A 13,892-nucleotide genomic window follows, 5' to 3' on the forward strand; every position below is an offset into this window, starting at 1 on the left:
GTTAAATGCATAATAACAGGGTAGGAATGAAACACAAGCCTTGGTCATTTAAACAAACAGTATAAAAATCAGCAACAGTTCAGGACCTTAGAAAATAAACAGATCCCTTGCCTGATAGGTAGGAGGGGACCACCAAGAAAAACTACTGAGACGAGAGGCTGGTTTCCCCTTAGCGCTTCCCTGTGTGCTTTCAGAGCCAAAAAAAAGGCTTCGTACCCGCCGCTCAGCCTGCAGTCAGCACCGGGCTTGCTTGAAAGGGAGGGAGTTGGGGAAATGGAGCTGTAGCCCAGTTCCAAGGCACAAGCAAAATGTTTACTTCACTCTAAGAAAACAGCGAGCTTCGCTACTAAGGAACGGCAGGGAGGGAACTGAGCAGATTTTTATATATATTTATATATATATATATACAGTACAGCTTCTCTAACAGGTCATGCATTTAGACAACTCTTCCTCACACAGCCACGCTTTCTGCTTTCCACAGAACTAATCAACAAGACAAGTCTACAGCGAGTTTCTTTCAGAAATGTGCATTTGGCTGCAGCCGGCACTAAGAGACATCATTTCAGGGATTGCCTCAGGGAAGTGCTGAGCTTTAGGATGCTTATGAACCAAACCCAGTCCCTGCGAGCCGTCAGACACTGATCCCTGGTAACATCTGTTTAGAAGCTGTCTTGCACCTGGCAAGCCTGTTTGGTAAATGTAAACCATCTCGCTGGGCACCTGGCACGGCACAAACCGGAGCTACACAGCACAGAGCATGTCTACAACTCACCTCTAACAACACGCACCACACACATTACTATGCACCAGCTATAAATAATCAGATCCCCTGTGTTTTTTTGGGATTTTTGGCAGAACGAGTCCATTGACAAGGTTAGAGAACCGCGCTGCCCACTCGCACGCATTTCCGCAGTGCCAAGTCCTGTTTAGGAAGGGGCGCAGGCAGCTGCAGTGGTGCTGGCACCCAAGTGACCTGTTTGGTTTTCCCGTAACTGAAGCTGCAGGGCTTTGGCATCGCCTCGGACTAAAACGAGAGGGAAACAGTGCGTGTCTTATGGCTCCAGACTCCATAATACTGCTCCTAAACTACCAACCAGCGTCACTGGCTTTGGAGAGAGGCCAGCAGTGCAACATTTCCATAATAAATTGCGCTTTAGGGGGAGCATCGCTTCAAGTGATCAAAAGCTGTAAGGGACGGTTTGTGTAGGCACCTGCGCGCTTGCTAACGCTACACTGGCTTTAACACAGACCCGTCCTAACGAGGAATTACCAAGGCCAGGTCTGACTGCAGCAGGGCCAAGGAGCTCAGCATTCTGCTGCTCGCAGTGACCGAAGTGGAGGAAGACAAGGGGACAGTCACCTAAAGGCAGGCCACCCGTGGCCAGGGTCAGCAAGCATTAACCAAAACCCTGGGGTCGCTCCGGCCTCCTCCTCCTCAAAGCGAAGAATTACACCTTAGCATTCCCTTACATGCTGGGGACATTGAAATCCTCCCCATTTCAGGTACAATCACGTTAAACGCCTCAGTCAAGGTCACACAGACAGAGGACAGCTCAGACCTTCACCCCAGCGCCATCCCCGAAACAATACTCACCGTGACCCCTTTCCTCAAGCAAACCCTGACTGTTCTCCAGCTCACCCACACTCTGCCCTTCTCCAGCTTTTTCCAAGCACGGAAAACTTGGGAAAGTGAGGCTGGACATCAGAACCTCTCCCACCACACCATAGATTACTAATTGTTTTTTTTACAAGCACCACAAAATAAGTCAGTAATCTGACTGACGGTGAAAGAGCTCTTCATAAGAAACAATCCATGAATTAGGTATACACTTAATTTACTAACAAGCCTCTGATCCACAGGCATTCACAAATTACTAGTAACGAACTGGCAAAAAATACATAGCATTGGCCCCAAAATCCAGATTAAGAGTTTGGAAAACAAAAGTTTCTTTGAAAATTACTAGCTAACCTAAGTATTTCATTAAGATCTCAAGTTCTAAGCGAGCCCTAAGTCTATACTTAAAAAATAGCATAAGTTGTATTATTTTTAATTGTAGTAAACCATGTAATGTACATGGAAGTGAAGGATTTTACCCTGAATTTTATATTTAATAATATATCTACCTAGATCAAGTAAAAGATTTAGAAACAAACTGTTGTTAGTGCTTTCTCTGCTGTTCAAAACAAACATTCAGCCTAACACCACCTTTCACTCATATGTCTGCAGCAAAAATAGTTCAAACTGAACTTAAGCCCTTAAATTCCATTTCCTTTCATGCACTGAATACTCAGCTTACCAAGTCCTAGTCACATCAAGACCTTAGGGAAGGTATTAATTACCTTAGGAGGTAATTAACCTCACTTTCTGAACGTCCCGAAGATGCTGTTTACTACAAGTCAGCTCACAAAGGTAGGCATTCTTTAAAAAGCTGAAAAGGTGGATTTTTGCTTTGTTCCCATGCAGTTAAAAAGGTGTCAATTAAAAACAAACCAGAACGACGAGGAATAGATGCAACAACATTCCCGGCGGGTCGTGAACTCTCCAAGTGCGCACGTGTAGTTTTATGTTGTGCGTGCCACTATGCGGCAGACGTACAACACCCCTGGGATGCTGGCGTGAGTCCCTGGAGATTATTTGGCATTAACACCAGGTAAAAGCAGTTCCAAATGCCTTTTTTTTTGCAAAGCACTGTTGCTGCTCGGCACGGTAGCTCACCTCTGCGCTATCAGCCAGCACCTTTCCACACGAAGTCAGCGGTCCCAGCGATTGGAGATGTTCAACGTCTATGACAAGTAGTCGGATGTCTTAGAACATGCTGCTATGTAAGCTCTACATCCAGCACTATACTGAAATAGCGTCGTGTCATGCTGTGTTTGGTGTAGGCTCTGTTCATGCTGCACATCCTCAGCTGCGCACTTTATAACGTGCCCCGGGCCAAGTCGCTCAACAGAACCGTGAAGCTGATGTTCACGAAAGAAGTTCCTCCTCTCCCACGTTGGGCAAGTCGTTGCATTTCAGATTATCTTCACTGCCTTGTTTTCTGCTTGGAAAGGAAATAAAACACTTGCTTAGTGTCGCAGAAAAAGGCAACGCAGACACTGAGCAGCAGCGTCTGCTCCTTCCCCACCATGGGACCCCCCAGCTCCCCTGGAACAGGCTGCAGGCACCATAAAAAGATGCTTTTCAGGCCATTAGAGGAGCAGGATATGCCAGGTCATAAAAATCATCCCCCAAAGCAGCTATAGGTCAGACAGAGGGTGTGTGAACAACCCAGTTGTGGCCCCACACGAAAGATTGAAAGCCCAGCTCCTCGAATCCTCCTCCTGTGCTTTACAGTAATTCCCAGAGCATAAGACAAGCTACAAATGTCCCTTCAGGCCACGATGAGGCTTACGGCAGCAAGTTCCCCGGGGCGGACAGCGACCGCTCCTCCCTGCGACTCCCCTCGAATGGGTTCCCGAAGGATCGCTTCCGGATCATCGTTTTCACCAAGATCTGCAAGACCAGATTGGAGTTTATCAGGGGTGCTACCGCTTTCCTTTCATTTGAGAGCGACAGGAACATCCAACCTTCATGACCAGGTAACTAAGAGAACGAGCGAAAATAAGTCAAAGTTCTCTTAAAAAAAAAAAAGAAACAAAACCAAGACAACAAAACCACAGACGGAAACACATTTACACGTCTCCAGTTGCTTCATACAGGAGCTGCATCCTCATCTGAAACCTGCAGTGCAACAAGTGAACGTGCAGACGAGAGCCACGCCGGGTGTGAGAGGCTGCAAAGGTGAGCAAAGCCACGGCTGGGAGATTTTCCCCCCCAGAAGTAGGTTTTACTGATCCCTGCATCCAGTACCTGCAAATCCCTGTCATTACCTGGCAGAAAAGAAGCTCATTGAAAAGGGAGAGGGGAAAGAAGGAACCAGCACAACTTTGCCTTAATGTTTACCAAAATCAAGTTGGAAAACGGGCTGTTTGTCTCGCTTTGGCTGCAAAACACAAAGCTACCCAGCGTCAGCTGCAATCGGAGCCTGCTGGGAACAGAGCGAGTGTTGGGGCTGTTCCCAGGGATCCCCAAACTTATTTTCCTGGTGGGAGCAAGTGAACAACATGAGCAGCACTGGACCCCCTCTTGGCATGTGCACCCCACTCTGGGAACCCCTGACTTCAGTCGATAGTGCTTCTCATCCCTCTGCGCCTCATTTATCTGCTCACCACGCTGCACCGAGAGCCCTTACACGACTGAAACACACATGACAACAGGGTCCCACGGGGGAAGGCATTTTATGCAAGAGTCAAAGCCACATGAATCTCATACTCAAGTATTAATGCTGCAGTTGGATGCACAAAGATCAGGCACCGGAGGGTAATTGTGAAGAGTAAATGCAAATGGGAAAATACAGGCTCTGCCTGGAGGTGGTGAGTTATTTAAGAGGTGAGAGTCACAGTAAAAGCCCTGAGCTGTGCTAAACACACCTGGATTTTCAACAGGGCTGGGAGCATCGCAGCAAGTCACCTCCGAACAGGATAAACGGGCAAAAACCCTCATCAATGGGGATCTCCTTAGAGCAAGATCTGCTTTTTCAGCTTGAGCAGCACAAGGCACATTTACATATTAACGTGTCTGTGGTTGAAGAGGCTTCTGCAGGGCACCAAAGCAAGAGAGCGAGCTCCAGAAGCGGAGACAGATGCGGGCACAGCCACAAGATAGAAAAGGGGCTTCAAAGGGAGATCTGTACTTCAAAAAATCACAGCCTGCGTGTCTACAGGCAGATAATGCCATGCCAGGGAAATGAGAACGGTGTCTCACTGTTTCTCCTAGCGTAAGGGCTAGCAGGCACACAAAGAAACCATTAGGTTCAAAACCCAAAAGAAGATTTCACTTTCCACGCAGGGCAGGGTTACACTGTGGTTCTCACCGCCACCACACTGGGCTGCAGAGAATAAAAATATCAGCTTGAAAAGAGATGAGATGAATTCACCCAGAATAGCTCCCGGCGGGGGCTGGCACACACCATGGCCCAGATAAACCTCCACCCGGGGAGCTCCCGCAGCCCCTGCGGCCGGATGGGCAGAGCAGGGCGGGAGCTCCTCGTGCCCGGCCAAAACACCCGCTCCCGGGCACCAGCAGGTCCTGGACCAGACGCTCTTTTGCCCTGAGCAAATACAGGGGGATTTAGGCAGCCAGCTCAAGCGTGGAGACCAGCAACTCACTGACGGGACCGCTGTGAAATATTCCCCCACACCAGGAGGTACAGCCACCCCCAGTGAGATGCTGAGCCCCATCTTGCAGCATGTGTTTCCAAGAGCAGGGAAGTCTTTGCTCGAATCCCACTCCCTTCGGCATCAAAGTCCGGCTGCTCAGGACTGACCCAGGAGGCAGCGCGGACCCCGCTGTGCATCCACAAACCATCATCTCCCTCGTACTCACCACGGTGGCCAGGCTGGGGATGTGCTTGACCGAATTCTCCACCTCCTCCTCTGTCACCTCAACGAGGGTGCAGTTCTCATCCTCCGTGGGCAGCAGCTCCGCTCCGTTCTTGGTGACCCAAGGGTGCAACTTCAATGAATAACACAGCCTGTCAGGAGCGATTTCCTCTTTCTCATAACTCAAACAACACAGCCCTGGCAAACGCATCTCCCCGCCCAAGCTACGGCCCCTATGTGCTCCTGAAATACCAGGGAGCAGGGGAGGGATGTTCCATCTCACTGGTGAGCCACCTTACCCCAGTGCCACCAGTAACAGCTCAGCCTGGAGCAGGAAATGCTGTGGTGCAGCTTGTCTGGAGCCAGTGCTGGCCCCATCTACGCAACCGAGCAATAGCCTGGGTGACCTACGGCACTGAGCATCTCAGTGGGTTGTAGGGAAGAAGATCTGCTTTCACTCTCATCTTACGGATAAGACAACACTAAGACGCAGGAGCAATTTATTCCAGACCATACGTATGAGCAGTAGTGATGGGGAGACCCACCGAGCCCTAGTCCTGAATTAATGCACGACAGAAGGCAGAAACTCTCTTTCTCCTTGCCCACACACCTGGCGTCTTGGGTGGCTGCAGGAGGAGCACAAAACGGTTCAGCAGTTCCCCCGCAATCCTTTCCCCCTACCTTGGTCTCCATTTTCTCAGCTTCTCGCCCCTTCCAGGCTCCCGCAGGGGCGAAGGACCAGAAATCTCCTGCCAAAGGCTGTTGCACAGTACTTTCCTGGTAGCAGAGGAAATACTGTACTCAGGGGATTTCCTTTTGCCTGTGACTTGTGTAGGCACCAAAGGTCCCAAAGCTGAGCAGGTCCCAGAGGAGGGGAAGGAGCTGGGACTTACCTGCCCAGGGGCCCTGGGCACAGGGAGGACCTACCCTGGCGCGACCAAACTGACTCCCGAAAAACCGAGCCGAGCAAGGAGAACCCGACAGAAGCGAAGTCACAGCCAACACCGGAGAATTGGGTCACTACCTTGATTTCTGGGACTGAAATCCTAGTTTCGGGATTTTTATCCAACATCCGTGTAATCAAATCCTTCAAGAAGTCTGTAACTTCTGGCCTGGGGAAAGGAGAGGGGAGACATGAGGTGGGGAAGGGGATGGATGAAGCTCTGGTTACTTGTGTACCCAGGTGCCATGTAGCTCTTCCCTTCCCAAACCCCGCCAGGGAACCAAAATATCCCCTTTCTGGGCCATCCAGAGCATGATATTGCATGTATAAGGCTGGGAGAGCCCGATACCAATTCCACCCAGGCTAAAACCCAACAGGCAGCAACTGCAGAGGTTAATCTCTTCCCTCAAATGCCTCTGCAACTTCTATCGCTCCTTCTTTGGCAACTGCAATCCCAGAGATGTTGTTTTCACGTTCAATACAACGGAAGTTTTCCAAGGCCAAGGGCCAACAGAAGGGCTCGGAGCCCGAGTTCTGCAGATCTACATCGGAGCAGGGCAAGCCCCACGCAGGCAGTGCCTGAGAAACAGCTCAAATGAGCTTCAAAATAAGGGCTGAGAGGTTTGTGCTTTGTTTTGGGTTGGTTCTTTTTTTGAGTACTTACTGGTCTGGGAACTCCAGCGTTTGGGTCTTGATTTTATTGTGTAAACTCAGGATCCTTTCATCCATAAAAGGGCACTATGGCGAGGAAAAAGAGCAACGAGAAAAGCAACAACCTCTGTTAGGAAGCATCAGCCAGTCAAGCATCGGGATCTCGTAGGGTTTGAAGGACAGAAAGGAGCCAGGTATAGGGAAATACCGGAAGGTTTCCTATTATATCAAATTATTCATTTAAAAGCTACGAAAATATCATTTGACTAAAAATGATCATATTACTACAACAGCTCCTCTCCTAAAAAAATCTGTCCAGGCACAGGGATTTCCCCTGGGAAAAGCGGGAAGCGCGGCCCTTTTGGCTGCACCCATCCTGGGGACAGGCAGAAGTCTCCCATTCCTACCCACACGTCCCCATCTCCCCTCGGCGATACCCGACCGCTCAAACTGGGCTGCAGGGTGCAGACCCCACCATGTACCCAGCACAAGGCAAAACCCCCTGCAACACCAATGGCACTGAAAAATCCACCTCCTTACCTGCCCAAACACAAAGCAGTACAGCGTGATCCCCATGGCCCAGACATCCAAAGCCTGCAGAGCGAAGAAACCACAGTTACATCTGCAACAGTGTGGGCAAGGAACGTTACACCAAAACCCCCCCAATTCCTGTTAAAGACCTTTCCGGAGAAGATTTTCCTGGTTTCCGAGAGCGTCTCCGGGGCCATGAAGGCGGGGGTGCCCACCGTGTTGGTTAAGAGGGCATCGGCCCCCTTGAACTCGTTGCTCACTCCGAAGTCGGCGATCTTGACGTGCCCGTCTTCCCCGACGAGGAGGTTGGAAGGTTTAATGTCCCGGTGGATTATCTTTTGATAGTGCACTGCAGCCAAAGGAAAGAGGAGCGATTCAGCAGCAGCGCTGGGCAACGGAGCCACAAAGCCCCATGTGGTCTTCTTGCCAACACCGCGACCAGCCCCAGCTTCGGAACCCCTGTGCAGTAGCACCACCAAAAGCAACCCCATACACAAGCAGAAAGTCCAGCCCCAGGTGTTTAGAAAACAAATAAACATAAGGAATCCCATCCTTTTTGCACAGACACTCACAGTATTCAATGCCCTTGATCAGATCCTGGAAGTAGAAGCGAGCCTGGTCCTCGCTGAGAGGTTTCAAGGTTGGGATTTCCATCACGGGGCTGCAAAGGCGACAGAGAATGGACCTCGTTCCCCGTCCAGATGCACTGAAACTGGTCCCAGAGGCTTTGCCACCAGCCGGTGGCAGCACATGACCCCAAACACAGGCACATAGAGGGTGTACACAACTGTAACTGGGTTGGGGAGGTGCTACCCAAAACCATAGGGGACCCGCCATGGCCTCTGCGTCCCACACCCGCCTCAGGTGTCTGAGCTGAAACACCCACAAACCCGCCTCACGCTTTGGGAGGTTTAAATGTGGAATTCAACACTCACCCTTGCTTCACCAGTTCAAACACTGCAACACAAAAGAGAAGGTGATTATGGATCGCTTACAGGTTAGAGCTCCTATGAGCACAGTCTCAGCACAAAAGCTGTTATTTTAATGACAAAAATTCTAATTTTTTGGGTTTTTTTAAAGGAGATTGCGATCTTATGCAAGGCATATGGCATTTTGCTTGCTTCCATTTTCAATTAAGGGGATGCTGCCAACTACCTTAGCAGTGCTGCAGCTTCAGCATCACGCAGCACCCACCCAACAGCTCACTAACCCCTCGGTTTGCCTGCAAGGCCAAGGCCAGGCCCTGAGCAAACCCCTGCGCTTGGCCATGAAGGCATCGCACACTCCTCCGCTAGCTCAGGCTGAACACAATTGATGGAAAGAAAACGCCTCCTCCAAAAGCCTGTGTCTTTGCATCAAGCAAAGTGCCGCAGTCTGCAAGACAGATTGGGCAGGAGCTCGTTTGTACCGTGGATAATTAACACGTTCCTTGTTCTCGAAGCCAAAGAAACAAAACTACTTTCTAGCAGCCAAGCTTCAAAGCTGAGACAACAATGCTGGTGCCTCTCATGGCAAAGCACACCCCGATGCCGAATTAAAGCCTATAAAGTGCTATAAAGCTCCTGTGTTTCCTTTCCCAACCCAGACTGGATCCTGTTTGCTCCGACTGTTATAGGGGATTTGCTCCTCCAGCACATCCAGGTCCTACATCCTCCAGAGGAAAGAGCCAACCCTGCACGTAGCCCCCCCAAAAAACACATGGAGAACCCTTTTTGGCAGCAAACCCCACCCCCTGACGCCCCCCGAGTGCTGCGGGGCAGTTACCCATGTACAGGTGATCCTCGCTGGGGTCATCCAGGACCTGCCGAAAGAACCAGAAAGGCAATTAAACAACACTAAAAAACCTTGTAAATTAAACATGGTGATTTATTTATTTAGCAGCCATCTCAGTTCTGCACCATCTGCACCATTAGTATGGTCTGCTAATCTCTGAGCTTATACCCAGAAGGGATGGGAGGGGTGGGAAAAGAGGCCAGAGATATAGATGCACTTCAAGGAAGTAAATATTTAAAACACACAGGAAGCATCATCTGACTCATGAGCCAAATAAACTCCAGCCTCCACATCCTTAATTCTTAATTTTTGGACCGTTTCATACAGGCAGTGGGCGGAGGGCAGGACGGTTGCACCACATGGAAACCCCGGTTCCTCCCCCAAACCCCATCTGAGCGCTGGTTTCCTCTGAGGAACCAACATGTTTCTGCATTTCCCTTTCTGAGCAGGGAAGGAAAAAAATCCTTTAGGGATGGTGGGGAATAAAAACCCTTTTAAAGCAGGGAAAACATGAGCCCCTCTGCGGTCACTCTCCTCCGCCCGAGCCGATGTGACGCCCATCCCCGCAGCATCCAGGCTCCTTCGCACTGGGGTGGGTTTTGGGAGGGGTCTCCCCGGTTCTCACCTCCACCAGCTTCACCACGTTGGGGTGGTCCAGCTTCTTGAGGATGGCGATCTCCTGGTAGACCTGTTCGATGGGCCCGCGGGGCTGCAGGCAGCCCTCGGAGGCGGCTTTGGCCCCGCGGGGTGGTGGGCGGCCTGCGGGAAAGGAAAAGATGGGTTTTGGGTCGGGAACGAGCCCCTATGGTCCCCAAAGCATCCCCCACCCTAAAGCTTTTGCGCCACTTACGGGGGAAACCCGCTTGTCTCATCAGCTTCTTTTTGGAGAGAACCTTCATTGCCTGCAAGAGCAGGGAAAAAAATGTGGGATTTGGGGTAAATCAAGGATAAATTTGGGCTGGTGGGATGGGGCTGGCATGGAGTGGGGCAGGGAGCCATGGGGGGATCCGTCCCCATCCCACCCACCCCGCTATGCGCTCCGGGGACCGCACTACTCACATAGTAAGTGTTATCGTCCTCGTTGTAGGCCAGTTTCACCACGCCATAGGAGCCCTAAAGGGGGTACAGCCATGGGGACCAGTTAGGGACAATCCAAAAGAATACCCCACAGCACCAAACCAGGCTCTGGGCCCCTCCGCAAACCCTGCTGGGATCACGGAGCTGGTGGGCAGTGCCGGGGGTAGTGGGATGCAGGGGCTGGCATCACAGCGCCGGCAAAGCAAATGTTCAAATGTCCCCATTTAGTGGGAGGGAGAGGAAGGAGGGATATTAATAATAATTAAAAATATATATACAATTCAATTGGCACCACCCAGGGAGACTGACGCCGCGCTGAGGAGACAGCCAAGCTGCTGTTGTGAGCGGCTAAAATCGCCATCCCAGCAGCTCAACAGCAAAAGAGAGCCCAGCACCCTTCTGTCCCAAACACCCCCGTCCCACCTCAAATCCAACAAATATTCACCTTCCCGATCTCATCCTTCAGCTTGTACTGGTTGAGCTGCACACAGTCCTGCGGGGAGAGGGGAGGGATGCGACGTGAGCCACGAAACCACTGCTTGCTCTTCTCCTTTGGAACCTCCAGCAAAACTCTCTCTGCAAACTCACACCCAGTTCTGCTCTGCACCCGCCCCGGGCTGGACATTCGATTCATGAGCCATAAACACCAGCCGCCCGGCCACGCGTCGGCATGTTTATAGACAGCTAATTGCAAATGTTAACGGCTGGGCAGGCAATATTGTCCGCTCATGTGGAACGAGAGTGCAGGACGGGCGAGAGAGCCCCAGGGGCTTTAACACCAGCAACCCGGTGCTGAGTATTATTATTTCTTATGGGCAAAGCAGCTGCCTGGTTTCTGTCAGCGCTGGCAGGTGGGGGGTGGGTAGGGCCTTTTGCTCTTTAGATCTCAGGAGGTGTCTCTTTTTAAGGGGGAAAAAGTAAAATCATGGCATGCTGCTGGCTCCCCCAAAATGCAGCTGTGAAAGCTGGAGGCATCTGCAAAAGGAGGAGCCGATGGAGTTGGGGGTTCAGCTGGAGAACAGGAGCTGAGGGGAGACCTTCTGATCTCTGAACTGCCTGAAAGGAGCTTGGAGCCAGGGGGGTCGGGCTCTGCTCCCCAGGAACAAGCGCCAGGAGCAGAGGAAACGGCCTCAAGTTGCACCAGGGGAGGTTGAGGTTGGACCTTGGAACAATTTCTTCCCCAAAGGGCTGTGGGGCATTGGAACAGGCTGCCCAGGGCAGTGCTGGAGTCACCAGCCCTGGAGGGGTTGGACAGATGGAGATGAGGTTCTCAGGGATACAGGTTAGTACCAGGGGTGGGTTAATGGTTGGACTTGATGATCTTGAGGGTCTTTTCCAACCAAAATGACTCTGTGATTCTAAAGTTGGAAATTACACTAAGCCGCTGGGTCCCACCCCCCCGAGGGCTGTCCCCGAGGCCAAGGATGGACCAGGACATCCCACCACCTCCCGCCACGTATCTGTGGATAGGCCATGGGGTTTTATCCCACATAAACAAGCAAGAAGCAAAGCCACGGGTGTAGAAACCAGGCAGACAGGGGCAGGAGAACCACAGGAGCAGCCACAATTCCCCCTCACCTGGAGTCCCGTGATCGACACGCGGTTCGACTCGACCGTCGGCCGCCGCGGCAGCCGTGGGGAAGAGTGCGGGGACGTCACCGGAGAGTAAGGGAGGGACGGGTAGATGAAGCGTTCATTGGCGCCGGCGCCGTTCCCGGGCGAGCGGGCCGGCTGCGGCCGCTCCTGCAGGGACAGCTTTCGCCCGGAGAGCTGCAGCTTCGCCCTGGGCTCCCGGCCGTCCCCAAAACCCTCACCGACGGGTGTGTTCATCTCTTCCTCCTCGCTCGCGCTCCCCGTCACCTCGTACTCGGTCACCACGATGAGCGAGGCCATGCCGGGGCGGGGGGCGCTCAGCGCAGGGGGGTCCCGCAGCAGCCCGGGCGCGCGGTGGCCGCAGCCGCTGTCACCGCAGAGGGGCCGCGAGGGGGGCGAGCTGCGGGGGACGCATGATGGCATGGTGTGACCCACGGCCTCATCCCGGCCACGCTGCAGCGGGGGCGCGCACCTGCAAACACAGCGCGGCTCAGAGAGCGGGATTTCCTCCCAACGGTCGTTACTCTACAGATTAATTTATTAATCCCATAGGGGATGGTAAAGCTGCACAGGGTTGGCCCCAGGGTTGTACATCAGCCCTGGCAGGGTCCAGCTTCAGCTCTGAGGCTGCTGCTTCCACTCCCTTTATTTAAACACCCCCAGGGAATAACAACTCCATCATCTCCGCTACAGAAATACTCCAGATGGGGTATTTACAGGGGCAGGACCATGCCCTGCGCTCTGCCGGCATGAACACCGCTCGGTTCTTTGCTTTACTGCTCAGCCCCGCAGTTGGAAGGAGCACATTTCAGCCAAATACGCCCCGAACGATGCAGTTTGTGGGCACAGGGACCGGCTTACCAAGCGCAGGGTGCAGGATCAGCCCCCCAGCTCACTGCCTCCTCCCGCAGCCCGGCATTGCAGGCAATTTTTCTTCTTCAACCTGGGTTCCCTACAGCCTTCTGTGCAAAAATTAGGTTCCTGAACCTTGAGATGAATAAAAAAACAATGCTGTTAGCAACAGAGGATTTAAAAAAATACATGTATACACAATTAACAAATAAAGACGGGGAGGAAACGGTGTAATTCACACATGCCAGACACCCAACAGCAGCCGGGACAGTTCGGTGCTTGTTTGGTAGTAAACCATCGCTCGTCCCTGCTGTGATGCCAGCGCTGGTTTTAATTTCTAGGTTAACAAGTTGCCACTGAAGCAAGAAAAAGAAACACCCTGAAACAAACAGGCCAGAAGCAGGAACGAGGTTTGAGGCGTTTTTCTGCCTGGTTCCCGCACCTCGGCGAGGCGGCCGGTTAAAATTAGCTCCACTCAGCTCCATTGAAGTTTCCGTAATGCGCCCGCAGCACAACCGCTCTGAATCAGCCCAGCAGAAATTACGGGTCAAGTACAGAAATCAAATTGTCTCCCCCTTCCTCGAGGCTCCGCAATGGCCTAATTGCTGTTTTCAACACAAATCTATAAACTAGAGCTTTTGTTGCCCGAGTGGGACTGGCCCGGAGCTAAAGCCGACCCAGCGCTGCTCGCTGCTTCGAGGCGCAGAGAAACGCAGGGGATGTGAAGGCTATAAATAAGCCGACGAACAGCAACAAGGACAAACTATTTCAGAAACGCCTCGTTTCGCGGGGCTGAATCGGCTCCTGGCTGGGGCTTTGCTGGGCGAGTGAGCCAGACCCACCAGCCAAACTAAGCTGGAACTCTGGTTCTTGGGCGTCATGGCTGCAAAATTCCCCCCCAGTGCTGCTGGCGGCCACCGGAGCGTGTTTTAATGCACTCCCATAACAGATTAAAATAAACAAGCAGCCCCCCCTGCCCCGTTTATTCCAAACCCACAGGGATGCATCTCGAGGTTGGTTCCCATTTGCTTGGCTTGCTTTGGGCACC

The 13,892-nt window shown here is 52.1% G+C and overlaps 1 protein-coding gene across 1 annotated transcript; it reads right to left on the reverse strand.

Annotated features, from left to right (window-relative positions):
* Nucleotides 1-2,968: 2,968 nt before the first annotated feature.
* LOC308047182 (calcium/calmodulin-dependent protein kinase kinase 2-like) lies at nt 2,969-12,415 on the reverse strand (the record flags this gene model as incomplete). Its single annotated transcript, XM_080355486.1, has 16 exons — nt 2,969-3,044; nt 3,396-3,496; nt 5,429-5,557; nt 6,106-6,201; nt 6,449-6,536; nt 7,032-7,105; nt 7,559-7,612; nt 7,699-7,898; nt 8,122-8,210; nt 8,485-8,506; nt 9,314-9,350; nt 9,948-10,081; nt 10,173-10,224; nt 10,382-10,435; nt 10,845-10,892; nt 11,978-12,415. 16 exons carry the CDS (start codon nt 12,413-12,415, stop codon nt 2,969-2,971), a joined length of 1,692 nt encoding a protein of 563 aa, XP_080211612.1.
* Between the last annotated feature and the right edge of the window lie 1,477 nt (nt 12,416-13,892).

The sequence above is a fragment of the Nesoenas mayeri genome (genome assembly GCF_963082525.1).
Source record: "Nesoenas mayeri genome assembly, chromosome: 17".
Lineage (NCBI taxonomy): Eukaryota > Metazoa > Chordata > Aves > Columbiformes > Columbidae > Nesoenas > Nesoenas mayeri.